Source organism: Barbus barbus (genome assembly GCF_936440315.1).
Source record: "Barbus barbus genome assembly, chromosome: 13".
NCBI classification, from domain to species: Eukaryota; Metazoa; Chordata; class Actinopteri; order Cypriniformes; family Cyprinidae; genus Barbus; species Barbus barbus.
Genome location: NC_136741.1, coordinates 32387119 through 32402500, shown reverse-complemented (window position 1 = coordinate 32402500; position 15382 = coordinate 32387119). Strand labels below are relative to the sequence as shown.

Genomic DNA, 15382 nt, shown 5'->3' with positions numbered 1-15382 from the left:
CGTGTTGTCGTAAACAGTCAAAATTCTAAAAAGTCTAAAATGTCAGTTAATATTAACTGAAACTTGGCCTATGTTTTATCTGTTTATTTATTAGTGATATAACACTGATAGAGTATAGAACAGTGATGATCAGGAGGACAAACGAGTGTCCAGCTGAAGCCTGTGCTGGTAGACGGACACAGTGTTTATAAACCGGACAGAAGTGCAGTCTAAACCAGAGTTTGTTCCCGTCTGCTTCCCATGAACACTGTGTGTGGTTTCAGGGCTGTTTTCTGTGGTTCCTGTGTCATCCGGTGCTGGTCCTGTTCTCTGTGATTCTCAACGAACACCAGAAAGAAAAGGTAAGAGAGAAACAAACCTCCATTAAAGGGGTCATGAACGGCATTTGTTGTTTATTTTGTACTGCTTTCTGATGATATCAAGATTTTTACATCCAAAACATCATAATTTAGAAGTAATAGGCTATTTTCTGTGCTGTTTTTGCCCCCCCTCATCAGAACGCTGTGTTTGAAGAGGCGTGGAGGATTGTAGACCCTGCTGTGATTGGCTGATAGTTGTGTGTGTTTGTCTGAGTACATTCCTCACAGATGGACGCTGCTGTGATTTAGGTCAAAAATAATAAATAACTCAATACATATCAAATGATCTGTTTAACAGACAAAGTAATAGTGATCACGTAATGAAAACAGTTACTCACACTTGTGATGCGATATTGTTCTGTCGGATCTAATATAGTCGCACAGCGTCATCTTTTAATTTCAATCTTTCTGAAAATCCCACATCGAATTGTTCTTTGTTTGTAAATTAATCCACAGTAAAATGAAGTGAACAAAGGACCATCAAAAATCAAGTTCATGCACTTTTCCTAACATTGGGATCAGAAGGAAACACTGTTTTTCCACAACTTGGCACTGAACAGCATCTTGTTGTCTAATCAAGGTAGCGATGTACAATCGGTGGGTGGGGCTAATGAGGGAGGAATGTAGAATCAGTGGGTGGGGCTAATCAGGGAGGAATGTAGAATTAGTGGGTGGGGCTAATCAGGTAGCGATGTAGAATCGGTGGGTGGGGCTAATCAGGGAGGAATGTAGAATCGGTGGGTGGGGCTAATCAGGGAGGAATGTACAATCAGTGGGTGGGGCTAATCAGGGAGGAATGTACAATCAGTGGGTGGGGCTAATCAGGGAGGAATGTACAATCAGTAGGTGGGGCTAATCAGGGAGGAATGTACAATCAGTGGGTGGGGCTAATCAGGGAGGAATGTAGAATCAGTGGGTGGGGCTAATCAGGGAGGAATGTAGAATCAGTGGGTGGGGCTAATCAGGGAGGAATGTACAATCAGTGGGTGGGGCTAATCAGGGAGGAATGTAGAATCGGTGGGTGGGGCTAAACAGGGAGGACTGTTGAATTGGTGGACGGGGCTAAACAGGTACACTGTAAAAAATGATCGTGATTTTAACGGTAAAAAACTGTGAAAATGCTACGGTAAAAACCTGTTACATGGTTAACGGAAAGTTCCTGTAAAATTTACAGGGAAAAACCGTAAACTGACGTTCCCAGAACTCCCTGCGTTCCATTTCAAATTCTGTTTTAATTTGACGTTTTTTCTTTGAAATAACTAAGTTTCTTTTTAGTTTTTTCTTATCAGTTATGTTTATTAGGGTTGTATGTTACATCTAATGTTGTTAAATTAATGTTTATAGCATATTTCAGTTTAATGAATCTCACCATGATGGTGTTTAGTGCTTGTGTGAATGACACTGTGCACCTTCTGCATATTCTATTGTTTAAAAGTTGCTTGTGATGGGCTTTGGCTCATCATGTGACTTTCTCATCATCACCTGCATTTGGTGGATATCAGTGCATTTCAAAGGAACAAAACAGATTTCAGTACTTTAACAGGTTGGTATATTAAGATTATATCAGTTAAAGAAATTACAGTATTTAACTGTAAATTTAAGTTAAAACCGTAAAACGTTGCTACCGTATTTTTTACGGTAGAATTCTGGTAACCACAGCTGCCAGTTTTTTACCGTAAATTTTACGGAATGTTTTTTACAGTGTAGTGATAAGTGTGTTCGTTTTGAGTTCTGAAACTTACAGGATGTTTTTATAGCACAATGACCTGGTGGCTAAAATGATTAGAACATTAGTATATCAGCAGCTAAAAAGTGGTTTTAAGTCAGTTATTTCTGTCTTTTGCTGTAGTGTGTCAGTAGGAAATATTCATTTAGCCATTAATTCAACTGAGAATCAAGAATGACTTGAAGAAACAGAACAAACTGAGACTAAATCCAGAAGAACTGTGTCTCCAAGACGCTTCTAGAAACCTCCTGCAAAGCTACAGAACTGTTAACAGTTTTAGGCACTTGTGTAAAAATGCTGTAAAATGAGGATGCTGTCAATAATAATGTTATAAATAAATTTGCTTTATCAATTAGCTTCTGTTAACTAAATGAAATCAACATTTGTTGTGAGCATCCTTTGTGTTTAAAGCAGTTTTTGTCCTCGGTGCTCTTGAGCAGAGTTTCTCAGGAGCTTTCAGGAGGTTTCTTGAAGCGTCTTGGAGACACAGTTCTTCTGGATTTAGTCTAAGATTGTTCTGTTTCTTCATGTCATTCCAGACAGACAGAAAATAGAAATAACTGATTAAAACCATTTTTTAACTAGTGTTCTAATCATTTTGCCCACCACTGTATGTCAAAAGATCAAGGGGATGTTGGTTTCTGTTTAAAGCAGCAGAGCTCTGTCTCACGAGGGTCTCGTCTCTGTCTCGCGCCGCAGGTGGTGACGATCGGCGTGATCCTGTGCCAGTCCATCTCTGTGGTGGTCCTCTACAGACTCTTCCTATCACGCAGTCTGTACTGGGAGGTGTCTTCGCTGTCGTCGGTCACGCTGCCGCTCACCATGAGCCGCCGGAGCCGCTACTGAGCGCCAGACGAGAGCGAAGTGCTCCAGAAGCTCATCTGCGTCCGGATCTGCGAGCAGAACGTCTCCGAGATCCGATCACATGACGGCGAGATGCTGAGCATTACACGCACACGAGGGAGTGAAACGCACAGTTTACATCATCATCCAGGCATAATCATCACAGCTTACATTGTTCATAGAGACACACCTGCTGTGAGTCAGTCTGTGATCCTGTGAGAGAAACTTCAGCGCTCCTTCTCTGCTCAAGCAATAAGAAAACGAAAGCATCTCTGTTATTTCTCAGCTGTGATCCTGATTTTATTTGTGCTTGCACATGATTTTATTTCTGTTGTTCCCCCAAGTGCCTAAAATGACAATCACTGATGCGGGACTGAATATTAAATCAATAAATGCTGAGGATATTTACTGATCCTTTTACTGGATCCTGCACACTTCTGTGTCTGAAGGAGAAAGATGTGAAAATCCTGTTAACTAGAGCATGTGTTTTTAAGTTATGACTTGAACTGTATCAAACATTGTGGTAATAAACTTCATGCACACTACAGTCTGTATCTGTCATCTGTCATAATGTATCAGTCTGTATCTGTCATCTGTCATAATGTATCAGTCTGTATCTGTCATCTGTCATAATGTATCAGTCTGTATCTGTCATAATCATGAGATAATGTCCTGATGATGGAGCTGCACATAACCTGTGTGAACTGTCAGCACAGTTTTCTATTTATAATCGTATGTTGTGTTTTGTTTTAATGTATTGAAAAACAGAAAAATTCATAAACGCCAATTAAAGGAAACCCAAACATAAAAAATATCTGTAAATGTGTTCACCCTCAGTTCATCTGAGATCAGGATGAGTGTGTTTCTTCAGCAGGTTTGTATAAATGTGTCTCTGCATCAGTGTCTCAGCAATGGATGCTCTGCAGTGAATGGGTGCCGTCAGAATGAGAGTCCAAACAGCTGATAAAAACATCACAATAATCCACACCACTCCAGTCCATCAGTTAACATCTGGAGAAGACAAAAGATGAAACACATCCAGCATTAAGATGTTTTTAACTCAAATACCATAGAGTCCATAATCCATAATAACTCTTCCTCCAGTGAAAAAGTGCTTCTCCTGTTGTCTCTCGCATCAAAACACAGACACATATTTGCTGTTTTAGACCGTTCTGGCTTGTAAACGCTACTTGATCTGTGCAGATTTCTCTCCTGATTCAGACCAGAACACTTTTTCACTGGAGTGGTGTGGATTATTGTGATGTTTTTATCAGCTGTTTGGTCTCTCATTCTGACGGCACCCATTCACTGCAGAGCATCCATTGCTGAGACACTGATGCAGAGACACATTTATACAAACCTGATGAAGAAACACACTCATACTAATCTTTTTATTTTTGTATGAACTATTCCTTTAACAGACATGAACAGTTTTAACAACATACTGTATAAATGTATCACTCATTGTTAGTTACATCAGTAAGTGTAGTTAACTAATAGCACCTTGTTGTACAGTGTCAGCATATTTGTACTGGTTCCAGTGAAATCCTGATTTCTCTCCTCTTTTATTCTCAGGTTAATTCATTTCCCATTCTCTGCTTGTCTCTTGAACAGCAGTGATGTAATAGCATCATAACTGAGATGATTACTGTATTTCCACACCACTGGAGGAGTTACGCATGAATAACTGACAGATTCATTGCACAGCATTCTTGTCTCATGGGAGGCGACAGGGATCGGCTCTTATAAAGCTCCTCACACACACACACACACACACACACACACACTCTGACAAGACAAGCATGAGTGAGAATCTGAGGAGCAGGAACTCTGTCAGCCGAGATCAGGGTGAGTCAAACTGATTTCTAGTTATAAATCTATATTCAGATTTACAATTTCTGTGAATATTAGCACTCTAGTAAATGTTTAGGATAGACTAAACTACACCTTTTATTGAAGTCTGTTATAGTTTTTGATCTGTGCTCTATAAGTTAGAGTCTAGACGTGATTTTACTCTTCAGTTGTATTTCTGTTAGTACACTCGACTATCTTAGTGGTGAAAATCACTAGTAAAGTTTGCTCCATCACGGGTGACACTGACAGCTGGTGTAATACACTCTTAAAAATAAAGGTGCTTCACGATGCCATAGAAGAACCTTTTTTGTCTAAATGGTTCCATAACATCTGAAGAACCTTTCTGTTTCACAAAAGCTTCTTTGTGGCAAAAGAAGGTTCTTCAGATTATAAAGAGATGGTTCTTTGACTGAATCATTCTTTGTGGAACCAAAAATGGTTCTTCTTTCGCTGTGAAGAACCTTTTAAGCACTTTATTTTTAAGAGTGTAACAGCATCTGCTAAATGAATGCATCTTCAGATGATTTCTAAGTTTAGAGTTGATCCGTGCAGCTCTTATATTCTCAGTGGAAACATGTGAAGCAAACATGATGAAATCAGTGTTTCTGATCTGCTCTTCATTCATCAGATCGACCACGCCTGATCTTCAGCTCTGATTAAATATGATTTGTGTCAGCGTGTGTCACAATGTCATTTATCTAATCGCAAAGAACTCTGAAATAAACCTGTTGGACTAGATGTGTAGTGGCGTAACCGTGTGTTTCTAGCAGCTGTGATGAACGTGGATCTGCAGTGTGTGAAGAACAACACCGAGCATCACACCAATGAAATCTCAGAGGAGCGTCTGATCATCCGCAGAGGACAAGCCTTCAGTCTGATCCTGAGAGCCGAGCTTTTAGATCACAACGACATCCAGATCACTGTGGAGACAGGTAACAAAAACACATTTATTTCATCAAAAATATAGTAAAAAATGTTAAATATTATTATAATGTAAATCAGCTGTTTTCTGTATGAATATGTGTTAAACTGTAATTTATTTCTGAGATCAAAGCTGTATTTTCAGCATCATTACTCCAGTCTTCAGTGTCACATGATCTTCAGAAATCATAATAATATACTGATTTACTGCTCAACAAACATTTCTGATTATTATCAATGTTGAACACAGTTGTGCTGCAACAATACTATTATTTTATTTACTAATTAGTGATTATTTACTAATAATTAAATAAAATATAAAACTAAAATGAATAATCATAAAAATTTATTAGAAGTAAATTATTTTAAAATACAATCAAAATAAAATACAAATAAAAAAATAATAAAAATTGAAAATTAAGTCTTTAAAAGAATAATAAAAATCTTTTGTATATTTAGTAAATGAAAAGTATACAACTTAAAAATAAAAACAAAACACTAATAATTAAATCGTAAAAATGTTAAATAAAAAAAATGAATAATCCTAAAGTATTACATTTTAATTTATTATAATCTTTTAAAAGTAAATAACTACAAAATAAAGCAATCCAAGAAAAACCTACTAAAAAATAAACTAAATACTAAAAATGTCAAATTAAAACAAATCTTTAAAAATTGAATAAAAAGGTTTTGAATCAGAATTTAAATTAAGAGTAAATAACTTTAAATAAAAACAATCAAAATAAAACACTAAAAATTCATTCATTTTAATACATTTTACGATTAATACTTTTATTCATCAAGGATGCATTAAATTGCTCAAAAGTGACAGTAAAGACATTTATAATGCTACAAAATATTTCTATTTCAAATAAATGCTGTTCTTTTGAGCTTTCTATTCATCTGTGAATCCTAAAAAATAAAATATAGCATCATTTCTGCAAAAATATTGTGCAACACAACTGTGTTCAACATTGATAATAATCAGAAATGTTTGTTGAGCAGTAAATCAGTATATTATTATGATTTCTGAAGATCATGTGACACTGAAGACTGGAGTAATGATGCTGAAAATACAGCTGCAGATCACAGAAATATTATATTTTAACAGATAACACAGAGAAAACATCTGTTTTAAATGTTAATAATATTTCATAATTTTGATCAAATAAATGTAGTCTTGGTGAGCAGAAGAGACTTAACCTCACACTATCCAGTCCTGCTGTACATGTATATGAACTCAGCAGGGTTTGTGTGTTTCTGTCAGGTCCTGGAGCGTGTGAACAGAAGGGCACGCTCTCGTCCTGCAGCACATCCTCGCAGTGCTGCTCGAGCATCAGTAAACGCTGGAGTGTGGAGGTGTTAATCAGCTCTCCGTCCGCCGTCACGCTGTCCGTTCTGTGTCCGTCAGACGCCTGCATCGGCCAGTACTCTCTGAGCGTGAGGAGTGGACCCTGCGTGAGCGTGAGCGCCCTCACCGTGCTCTTCAACCCCTGGAGTAAAGGTACTGATGATCTGAGATGATCCTCATCACTGTCTCGTAGCGTTGGGAATCGAGAATCAACCCAGGTGAAAAACAAGTGCACTTCCATAATGTACTTAAAGTGCTTTATTTTCATGCACTAATTTTTAGTGTACTCAACTGTGCTATTTTGGGACACCATGCACTAAAATGCGCTTTTAACATACTGTCTCACCACTATAGTCATCACTTGTAGTGCACTTGAACCATCTTTCATACACTAGTACACTCAAGTGCACTACAAGTGATGACTATAGTGGTGAGACAGTATGTTAAAAGCGCATTTTAGTTCACGGTGTCCCAAAATAGCACAGTTGAGTACACTTAGATGTTCTTAAGAAGTACTAAATAATAATCTTTAGTGTATTAAGGACAAAATTAGTGCATGAAAATAAAGCACTTTAAGTACATTATGGAAGTGCACTTGTTTTTCACCTGGGAATTACAATTCCAGATACTTGTTGTAAAATTAAAATTTCAATTCCATCTATCAATTTTAGGTGTTAAAAATGTATTTGTCTTTGACTCATTCATTTAAGAGATTCATTCAAAAACACTGATTCATCCAGTAATGAAGCGATTGAATCATTCAGAAATTCCATCAGATTTTGTTTAGTTGTCTAATATTGTTTTCTTCAGAATTGTGAGAGAACTACAACCTCCATTAAAAAAAAGTCTCAATTTATCCAGAATCAGCTCTATTTTGCAGACAAACAGCTCTTGGCCGGCTGATTTTTGTTGATGGTATTCTGCAGTTAAATGTTTTGCAGAAAAGAGACACACAGTAAATATGTTGATATCTAAATGTTTGACTTCATGTTTTTAACCACATTGGAATGGTGTCTGTCTCCTCTCTCCTCAGATGACTGGGTGTTTCTGCCGAGTGAAGCGGAGCGGCAGGAGTACGTCATGAACGAGCAGGGAATCGTTTATAAGGGAGTGGATGACTACATCACCAGCATCAGCTGGGACTTCGGTCAGGTGAGAACATCACGGAGCTTTCTGATTCAGAACTGAACTGAAACTGAAATATAGTGAATAGAAAAAATAGAAAAAGTTAACATTTTGAATTATGTTTTTAGAAATAAAAATATAATGCATTTGAATATACACCGCCGTATAAAAAATTGAGATCAGTAAGATTGTTAATGCTTTTTAAAGACGTTTCCTCTGCTCATCAAGGCTGCATCTATTTGATCAAAAATACAGAAAAAAACTATAACTTTGTGTATTTTTGATCAAATAAATACAGCCTTGTAGAGCATAAGAGACACACACACACACACACATTGAGCCGTGAGCAGGATCTGAGCTGGTGTCTGTGCTTTCTGCAGTTTGAGGAGGATATCCTGGACATCTGTCTGAAGCTGCTGGATGTGAACCCCAAGTGTCTTAAAGATGCACCAGAGGATTATTCAGCCCGCTGCAACCCCATCTACGTCGGCCGAGTGGTCAGCGCCATGGTAAAACACCTCACCTACACCACAACCAGTGAAGCAAAGAGCTGCCTCATTATCATATGCAGATGAGCAGTGCTGAGTATTGATGTGTTCAGATCAACTCAGACGATGATAAGGGGATGCTGATGGGTCGGTGGGACGGGATGTTCATCGGAGGCGTGCTTCCGTCCAACTGGAGCAGCAGCGTGGACATCCTGAGACAATGGATCAAATACGATTGCCATCCTGTCAAATTCGGACAGTGCTGGGTGTTTGCAGCGGTCATGTGCACTGGTACACACACGCTACACACACACACACACACACACTATACACACACTATACACACAGTGTTGTTTTAGTATAACTGAGATACTATTATCATTTTTATTTTTATTTTATATTTAAAATTTTTTTTTTTTTTTTTTTGTTAAAGTTTTAGCCATTTTATTGTGTATTTATTTATTTATATTTTCATTTTTATTAAGATTAGGCAAGATGGCTTTGTACCCTTCCAAATTCATTCTGCTACTGTCATCATACATTAAGTCATCAGTAAAGTTGAGAGGGCCTGTTCCAGAGACAGCCATGCATGCCCATGCCATGACACCACCTCCACCATGCTTTACAGATGAGGCTGTATGCTTGGGATCATTGCAGTTCCCTGTTTTTCTCCACATTTCTGCTTTCCCATCACTTAGATAAAGATTCATCTTTGTCTCATCGGTCCATAAACACAGTTCCAAAACTCTTCTGGCTCACCTTTGTGCTTTTTTGCAAACTCTAATCTTGTCTTTCTATGTTTGGTGCTGGTCAGAGGTTTGCATCTTGCTGTGTAGCATCTGTAATTCTGTGTCAAAGTCTCCTGAGGACAGTAGATTGTCAGAGCATCACCCCAGCTTTCTGGAAGTTGTTGCTGATTTTACAGACACGTCTTTTAGGATTCATTTTCACAGCTTTTATGATTTGTCTGTCATCAACTACTGTTGTTTTCTCAGCCGATCAGGTCGTTGTTGGTTGCTGGTGGTTTCCAAACTCTTGATTTCTCCATGCCCTTTGTTTTTGCTAGAGCTATAGCTGACTTCCTCTTTTCTTTTAGCATCCAAATTGCTTGCTTTTCTCTCAAAGTCAGCTCCCTCGTCTTCATCCTGGTTTGTGTAGACAGCTGAATTCATGGTTCCATTTATCACAGCAAGTCTTTACTTGTGTTATCTTTGATTAATATTTAAATTTGTTTGATCTGAAACATTAAAGTGTGACAAACATGCAAAAAAATCAAAAATCAGGATGGGCGCCAATACTTTTTCACACCACTGTATTGTTAACATTAATTTCAAGCTCCAAACCTGTACTTTATGGTTAAAAAAATATGAATTTATTTTTTATATTTATTTAATATTTTATTCCAGTTAACATTTATTTAAAATACCAAACCTGTAGTTTTGTTTTTGTTTTGTTTTTTTATATAGAAATATTTTCTTTCAGTTAACATTTATTTTAGTGCCAAACCCGTAGTTTATGTTTTAAGTGAAGTGTAATCGCTCGCTGTGCATCTGCAGTGCTGAGATGTCTGGGGATCCCGTCTCGCGTCATCACTAATTATGAGTCGGCTCACGACACGGATCACAACCTCGTCGTTGATGAACACTTCAGCGACTACGGCGTAAGACCCAAACCAGACAAGGACAGTATTTGGTGAGTCTGACGTCACGCATCTCTGATTGTGTTGTAATGTTCGCTTCTGTTAGCGGAGGGCAGTGAGTGACTCTCATGATGAATGTTCTGCAGGAATTACCACGTCTGGGTGGAGGGCTGGATGAAGCGTCCCGATCTCTCTCAGGACTCGTTCTACGACGGCTGGCAGGTTCTGGACCCGACGCCGCAGGAGAGGAGCACAGGTGAACACATCTACAGCACATATGTGACCCATTTTATTATTTAATTATTAGTAAACAATTACTGGTAAATAAAATAATAGTATTATTTAAAAAATACTTATATTTTACTTTTTCCCCAGTTTGGGAAAGCCTGATTTAGAGAATAAATCAAAGCAAGCGTCATCAGCAAACTATACATTACATGAGTGAATCTTGAGAGGAAACTGAAGCGTTTACCAAAAATTCTCTCTCCATATTCGGTCCAGGTACTTACTGCTGCGGTCCAGCGCCGGTCAAGGCCATCAGGGAGGGTCACACCGACATCAAATACGACGTGCCCTTCGTGTTCGGAGAGGTCAATGCAGATAAGATCGCGTGGCTGGTCATGGCCAACGGCTCCAAGAAGAAGATCCTTTCAGACACAAAGACTGTCGGACAGAACATCAGCACCAAAGCTGTGGGCAGCAACAGCAGACAGGACATCACTGACCAGTACAAGCATCCAGAGGGTCAGTCACTCACACACATACACACACACTCTCACAATCGCACACTCATAATCACTCACACACATACAATCACACTCACACACTCACAAAAGCACATTCACAATCACTCACATACATACAATCACACACTCCCAATCACTTACACTCGCACACATACTCACAATCACACACCAATACTCACAATCACTTACACACATACTCACAATTGCACTCATAATCACACACTCACACACATACAATCACACACTCACAATCACTCACACACTCATAATCACTCAAGCTCACAATCGCACACTCACAATCACTCACACATATATCCTCATAATCACACACTCATACTCACAATCACTCACACACATACTCACAAATCGCACAGTCACAGTCACTCACACTCACACACATACTTACAATTGCACACTCATAATCACTCACACTCACAATCACTCACACTCACTCAATCACTCACTCTCACACACACTCACAATCACACACTCATACTCACTATCACTCACACACATTCACAATCACTCACACACACTCACAAATTACACAATCATAATCACTCACAATCGCACACTCACAATCACTCTCACACACACTCTCACACACACACACACACACACACACACACACACACACACACACACACACTCGCACTCACAATCACTCACACTCACACAATTCCTCACACTCACACAATTCCTCACACTCACACACAAAGCTCATATCTGAGCATCTGTCAGCACATCTGAGCATGTGTGACTGTGCTCCTCAGGCTCAGAGAAGGAGAGAGCGGCGTATGGCGATGCGGTGAAGCGCGTGCCTGGTGTGAAGGAGAGCCAGCCGTCGCGTCCAAACGTCCATATGAAGCTGAGTCTGGATGGAGCGCCACTGAATGGATCCGATTTTAGACTCGACCTGCTTCTGAAGAGCGAGAGCAGCAAAGCCCAGGATCTGACGCTGAAGATGAGCGCTCAGGTCATGAGATACACAGGGACCCCAGTGGCCAGCATCTGGAGCCACACCACAGACCTACAGCTGCAACCCAACACAGGTACAGGACTAGACCTGACAACTAACCAGCGTCAGCTCGCTTACAAGAGCTACGGACACAAACAACACCAGTAATACCAGCAGGGCTTGACATTAACACATGCCAACCTGCCAGATGCGGGTGGATTTCAGCTTTGGCGGGTAATAAGGTCACACTCACTAGCCACTTCGGCGGGTTGAATTTTAGATAGCCTACAGTATACTGCAATAAAGGCTTATCTTACTTAGTATTCTATATCTAAAACATCTTAAATCAAGATGCATTTACTAGATAAGCAAAAAGACACAGATATTTATTATTGTTTCCTTGGGGAAAAGCAAAAACCTAAATTAAGTGCATTTTGCTTAAAACGAGTAAAATTATCTGCCAGTGGGGTAAACAAAAGATTATTTTTCTTACCTCACTGGCTGATAATTTTACTTTTGAAAAAAGTGAAATTATTAATAAAATGTAAGAATTTGATATGAAAGATGACGCATGCATTTTATACGGTTAGGGAAAATGTCATTAGTCATATAAAATCTAATTTCCCAACAACAAAATTGTGGCCAGTAAAAATGCTGTGTGGCTAGTAAATTTGGAAAAAAACTATTAATATTAGCTGGTGAGCAAAAAAGTTAATGTCAAGCCCTGAATACCAGTAATAACAAAATCACATATTTCACTACAGAATACTCTGCATACAGAAAATGAAGCTATTTTGAATTATTTGGGATATTTTGCTTATTGTCATGACAACTGAACACTTTCAATAGTCAAAATCTCATAATGCAAAAATAGTATTTGTTGTACTGGCCTTTAAATTGTTTTAACAAACAAAATCATTACAGTAAGAATCTAACGCATATCATCGACAATAGCAAGAATTAAAAAACGAAAAAGTCCTAATACTACGCTTAATTTTATTTCTATAAAATACAACAAATAAATAAAAACAATGCAACACAATAAGCTATCTTTAACCATGCAAACCCATCATTAACATCACTTGCATTGGTATTATTCCAGGTGAAATGGTTTTTAATCATTACTCTGAAGCACAGATACTCAGACTCATGTACTTGTGTGCTTGTTTCAGAGCAAACTCTTCCCTTCACACTGCCGTTTACCGCATATGGACCGAAACTGCTGGACAACAACTGCATCAAAGTGTCTGTGATCGGCATGGATAAAAGCGACCCAAAGCAAGTTTATCTGGCAGAGAAAGACGTGGTTCCTCACAGTCCCACGCTCAGCGTCGCAGTGAGTGTCTCACACACATTCTGATGCTGAACAGATCAGTTGGTCAGCAGTGCACTTCACTTTTGGTGTGAAAGGGCTTTATATTTGGACAAGAAGAACTTTTTCTTTTACAAACGTAAAAACAAACAAGCAAACCCTGCCCAGATTTACAAAGTAACTCAAAAGTAACGTAACATTACTTTCCATAAAAAGTAACTAAGTAACATTAGTTACTTTTTTAGGAAGTGACGCAATATTGTAGCACTTTAACAGTCCTGTTACTCATGCACATACTATGTACAATAATTAGTTAATAACTAGGTACTAACCATAACCCTACCCCATGTAATTACCTTACATAACTAGCACTTTCTAAGGTAGGTCAGTTCACTTCAAGTACATGTAAGTTCACGTGCTGTAAATTAAAATGCCACCTGCACTATTGTACCGCATTAGAAGCAGGTTTCTGCAGCCCTGCTGGTCAGTCGCGGATCAGTGACCCGTGAGTGCTGTGTCTGTGTTTGTCTCAGGTGAGTGGGACTCCTCTGCAGGACAGTGAGATGACCGCTGAGGTGATTTTTCTGAATCCTCTGCTCACGCCGCTCAAGAACTGCTCCATCACGCTCACCGGCAGCGGCCTGCTCAAACAAACAGAGCAATCCAAGTGAGTCCCAGCTTCACTAAACTCACGCTCGCTCTCTGTTTATCATCTGTTTGTTAAGGTCTGCAAGCTCTTTTCATTTTCATTTTCTTCAGATGATTTAATTTCATTTTTACTCTCTTTAGTTACTTTTTTAATTCAGTTATTTACTTTACTTAATTGAATAAATTATAATTTATCACATTTTTAGTACGCTTTTTAAAGATTTATTTTTACATTTTTATTTTTAAATCATCTTTAACATTTAACATTCAGTTTTATTTTGATTGTTGTAATTTAAAATTATTTACTTTTAATTTAATAAATTAATACTTTTTATTTTTTTTACATTTTTATGATTTAATTCCTGTTTTGTTTTATTTATTTTCCTAATTTGTAAGTCGCTTTGTATAAAAGCGTATGCTAAATAACTAAATGTAAAGTCATTTACTTTTAATTTAATACACACATTTGTTTTGTATTTTATAAGATTTTTTCAATTGACACTTTATAATTGAATTTATTTTTAATTTTAAAGTGTTTTATTTTGAAATTATTATGGTTTAATACAATTTTAGAAAGTTTTAGGAATATTCATTTTAATTATATTTTTTTTAAATTTAATTATTGTTTTATTTTGATGGTTTTAATTTTAAATGATTTAAATGTTACTTTTTTAAATGTAAAATTATTAGCCATTTTATTAGCGTTTCAACAACCTCACAAACCCTGATTTAGACATCGATTAAAGTCCGATTGATCAGGGGCCACCTGAAGTGTTTTTAACAGCTGAAGCGTTTGTGTTCGGCAGCACCGTGGAGCTCGGCCCGGGGAAGAGAATCACGCTGAGGGTGACCTTCAAGCCCTACAAAATCGGACCCAAGAAACTGGTGGCTAACTTCGACAGCTGCACCTTCAGAGACATTAAAGCCAGCGTGGACATCAACGTGCGTCCGTCACTGAAGGGATTCCTCAGCTTCAGCCGATAGAAGAACCATCAGACCGTTACACGACTTCAGCTTTATTTGCACAAACACCAGCCAACAGATGATTCTCAATTATCATCTAAACAGCTCATTTGTTCAACTGTGTTTAATCAGAAATAAACTAATATTTAAAGCAAAACGTCTCTGTTGATTTAATGAAGGAGGTTTTGAGTGATTACATGAACAGATGTTATGAATAATGTGAAAACATCACTAAATATTTAGTGCTGTCAAATGATTAATTGCATCCAAAATAAAAGTTTTTGTTTATATAACGTGTAAATTTATTAAATATATATAAAAACACACACATACAGTATATATTTAAAAAATATTTACATGTATATATTTATATTCATATAATTTATATTATATATAAATATATTTAATATATAAACATAAAATTTTCTTAAATGTATACACGCATGTGT

General features: G+C 37.8%; 2 protein-coding genes across 2 annotated transcripts in view; both read left to right on the top strand.

The window, feature by feature from the left end:
• Positions 1-3471, top strand: part of gpr180 (G protein-coupled receptor 180) — an 11103-nt gene extending 7632 nt beyond the window's left edge. Inside the window, exons 8-9 of the mRNA XM_079431486.1 lie at positions 264-341; positions 2785-3471. Of these exons, the coding sequence (XP_079287612.1) occupies positions 264-341; positions 2785-2931 (225 nt within the window). The 3' untranslated portion in view covers positions 2932-3471. The remainder of the gene's footprint in view (positions 1-263; positions 342-2784) is intronic.
• A 1238-nt stretch (positions 3472-4709) lies between these two features.
• LOC306879102 (protein-glutamine gamma-glutamyltransferase 2-like) lies at positions 4710-15222 on the top strand. Its single transcript, XM_079431811.1, has 13 exons — positions 4710-4776; positions 5550-5714; positions 6971-7207; positions 8088-8206; positions 8560-8688; positions 8781-8958; positions 10224-10359; positions 10453-10562; positions 10808-11050; positions 11826-12104; positions 13183-13346; positions 13856-13989; positions 14777-15222. Exons 1-13 carry the CDS (start codon positions 4731-4733, stop codon positions 14952-14954), a joined length of 2118 nt encoding a protein of 705 aa, XP_079287937.1. The 5' UTR covers positions 4710-4730; the 3' UTR covers positions 14955-15222.
• Positions 15223-15382: the final 160 nt, after the last annotated feature.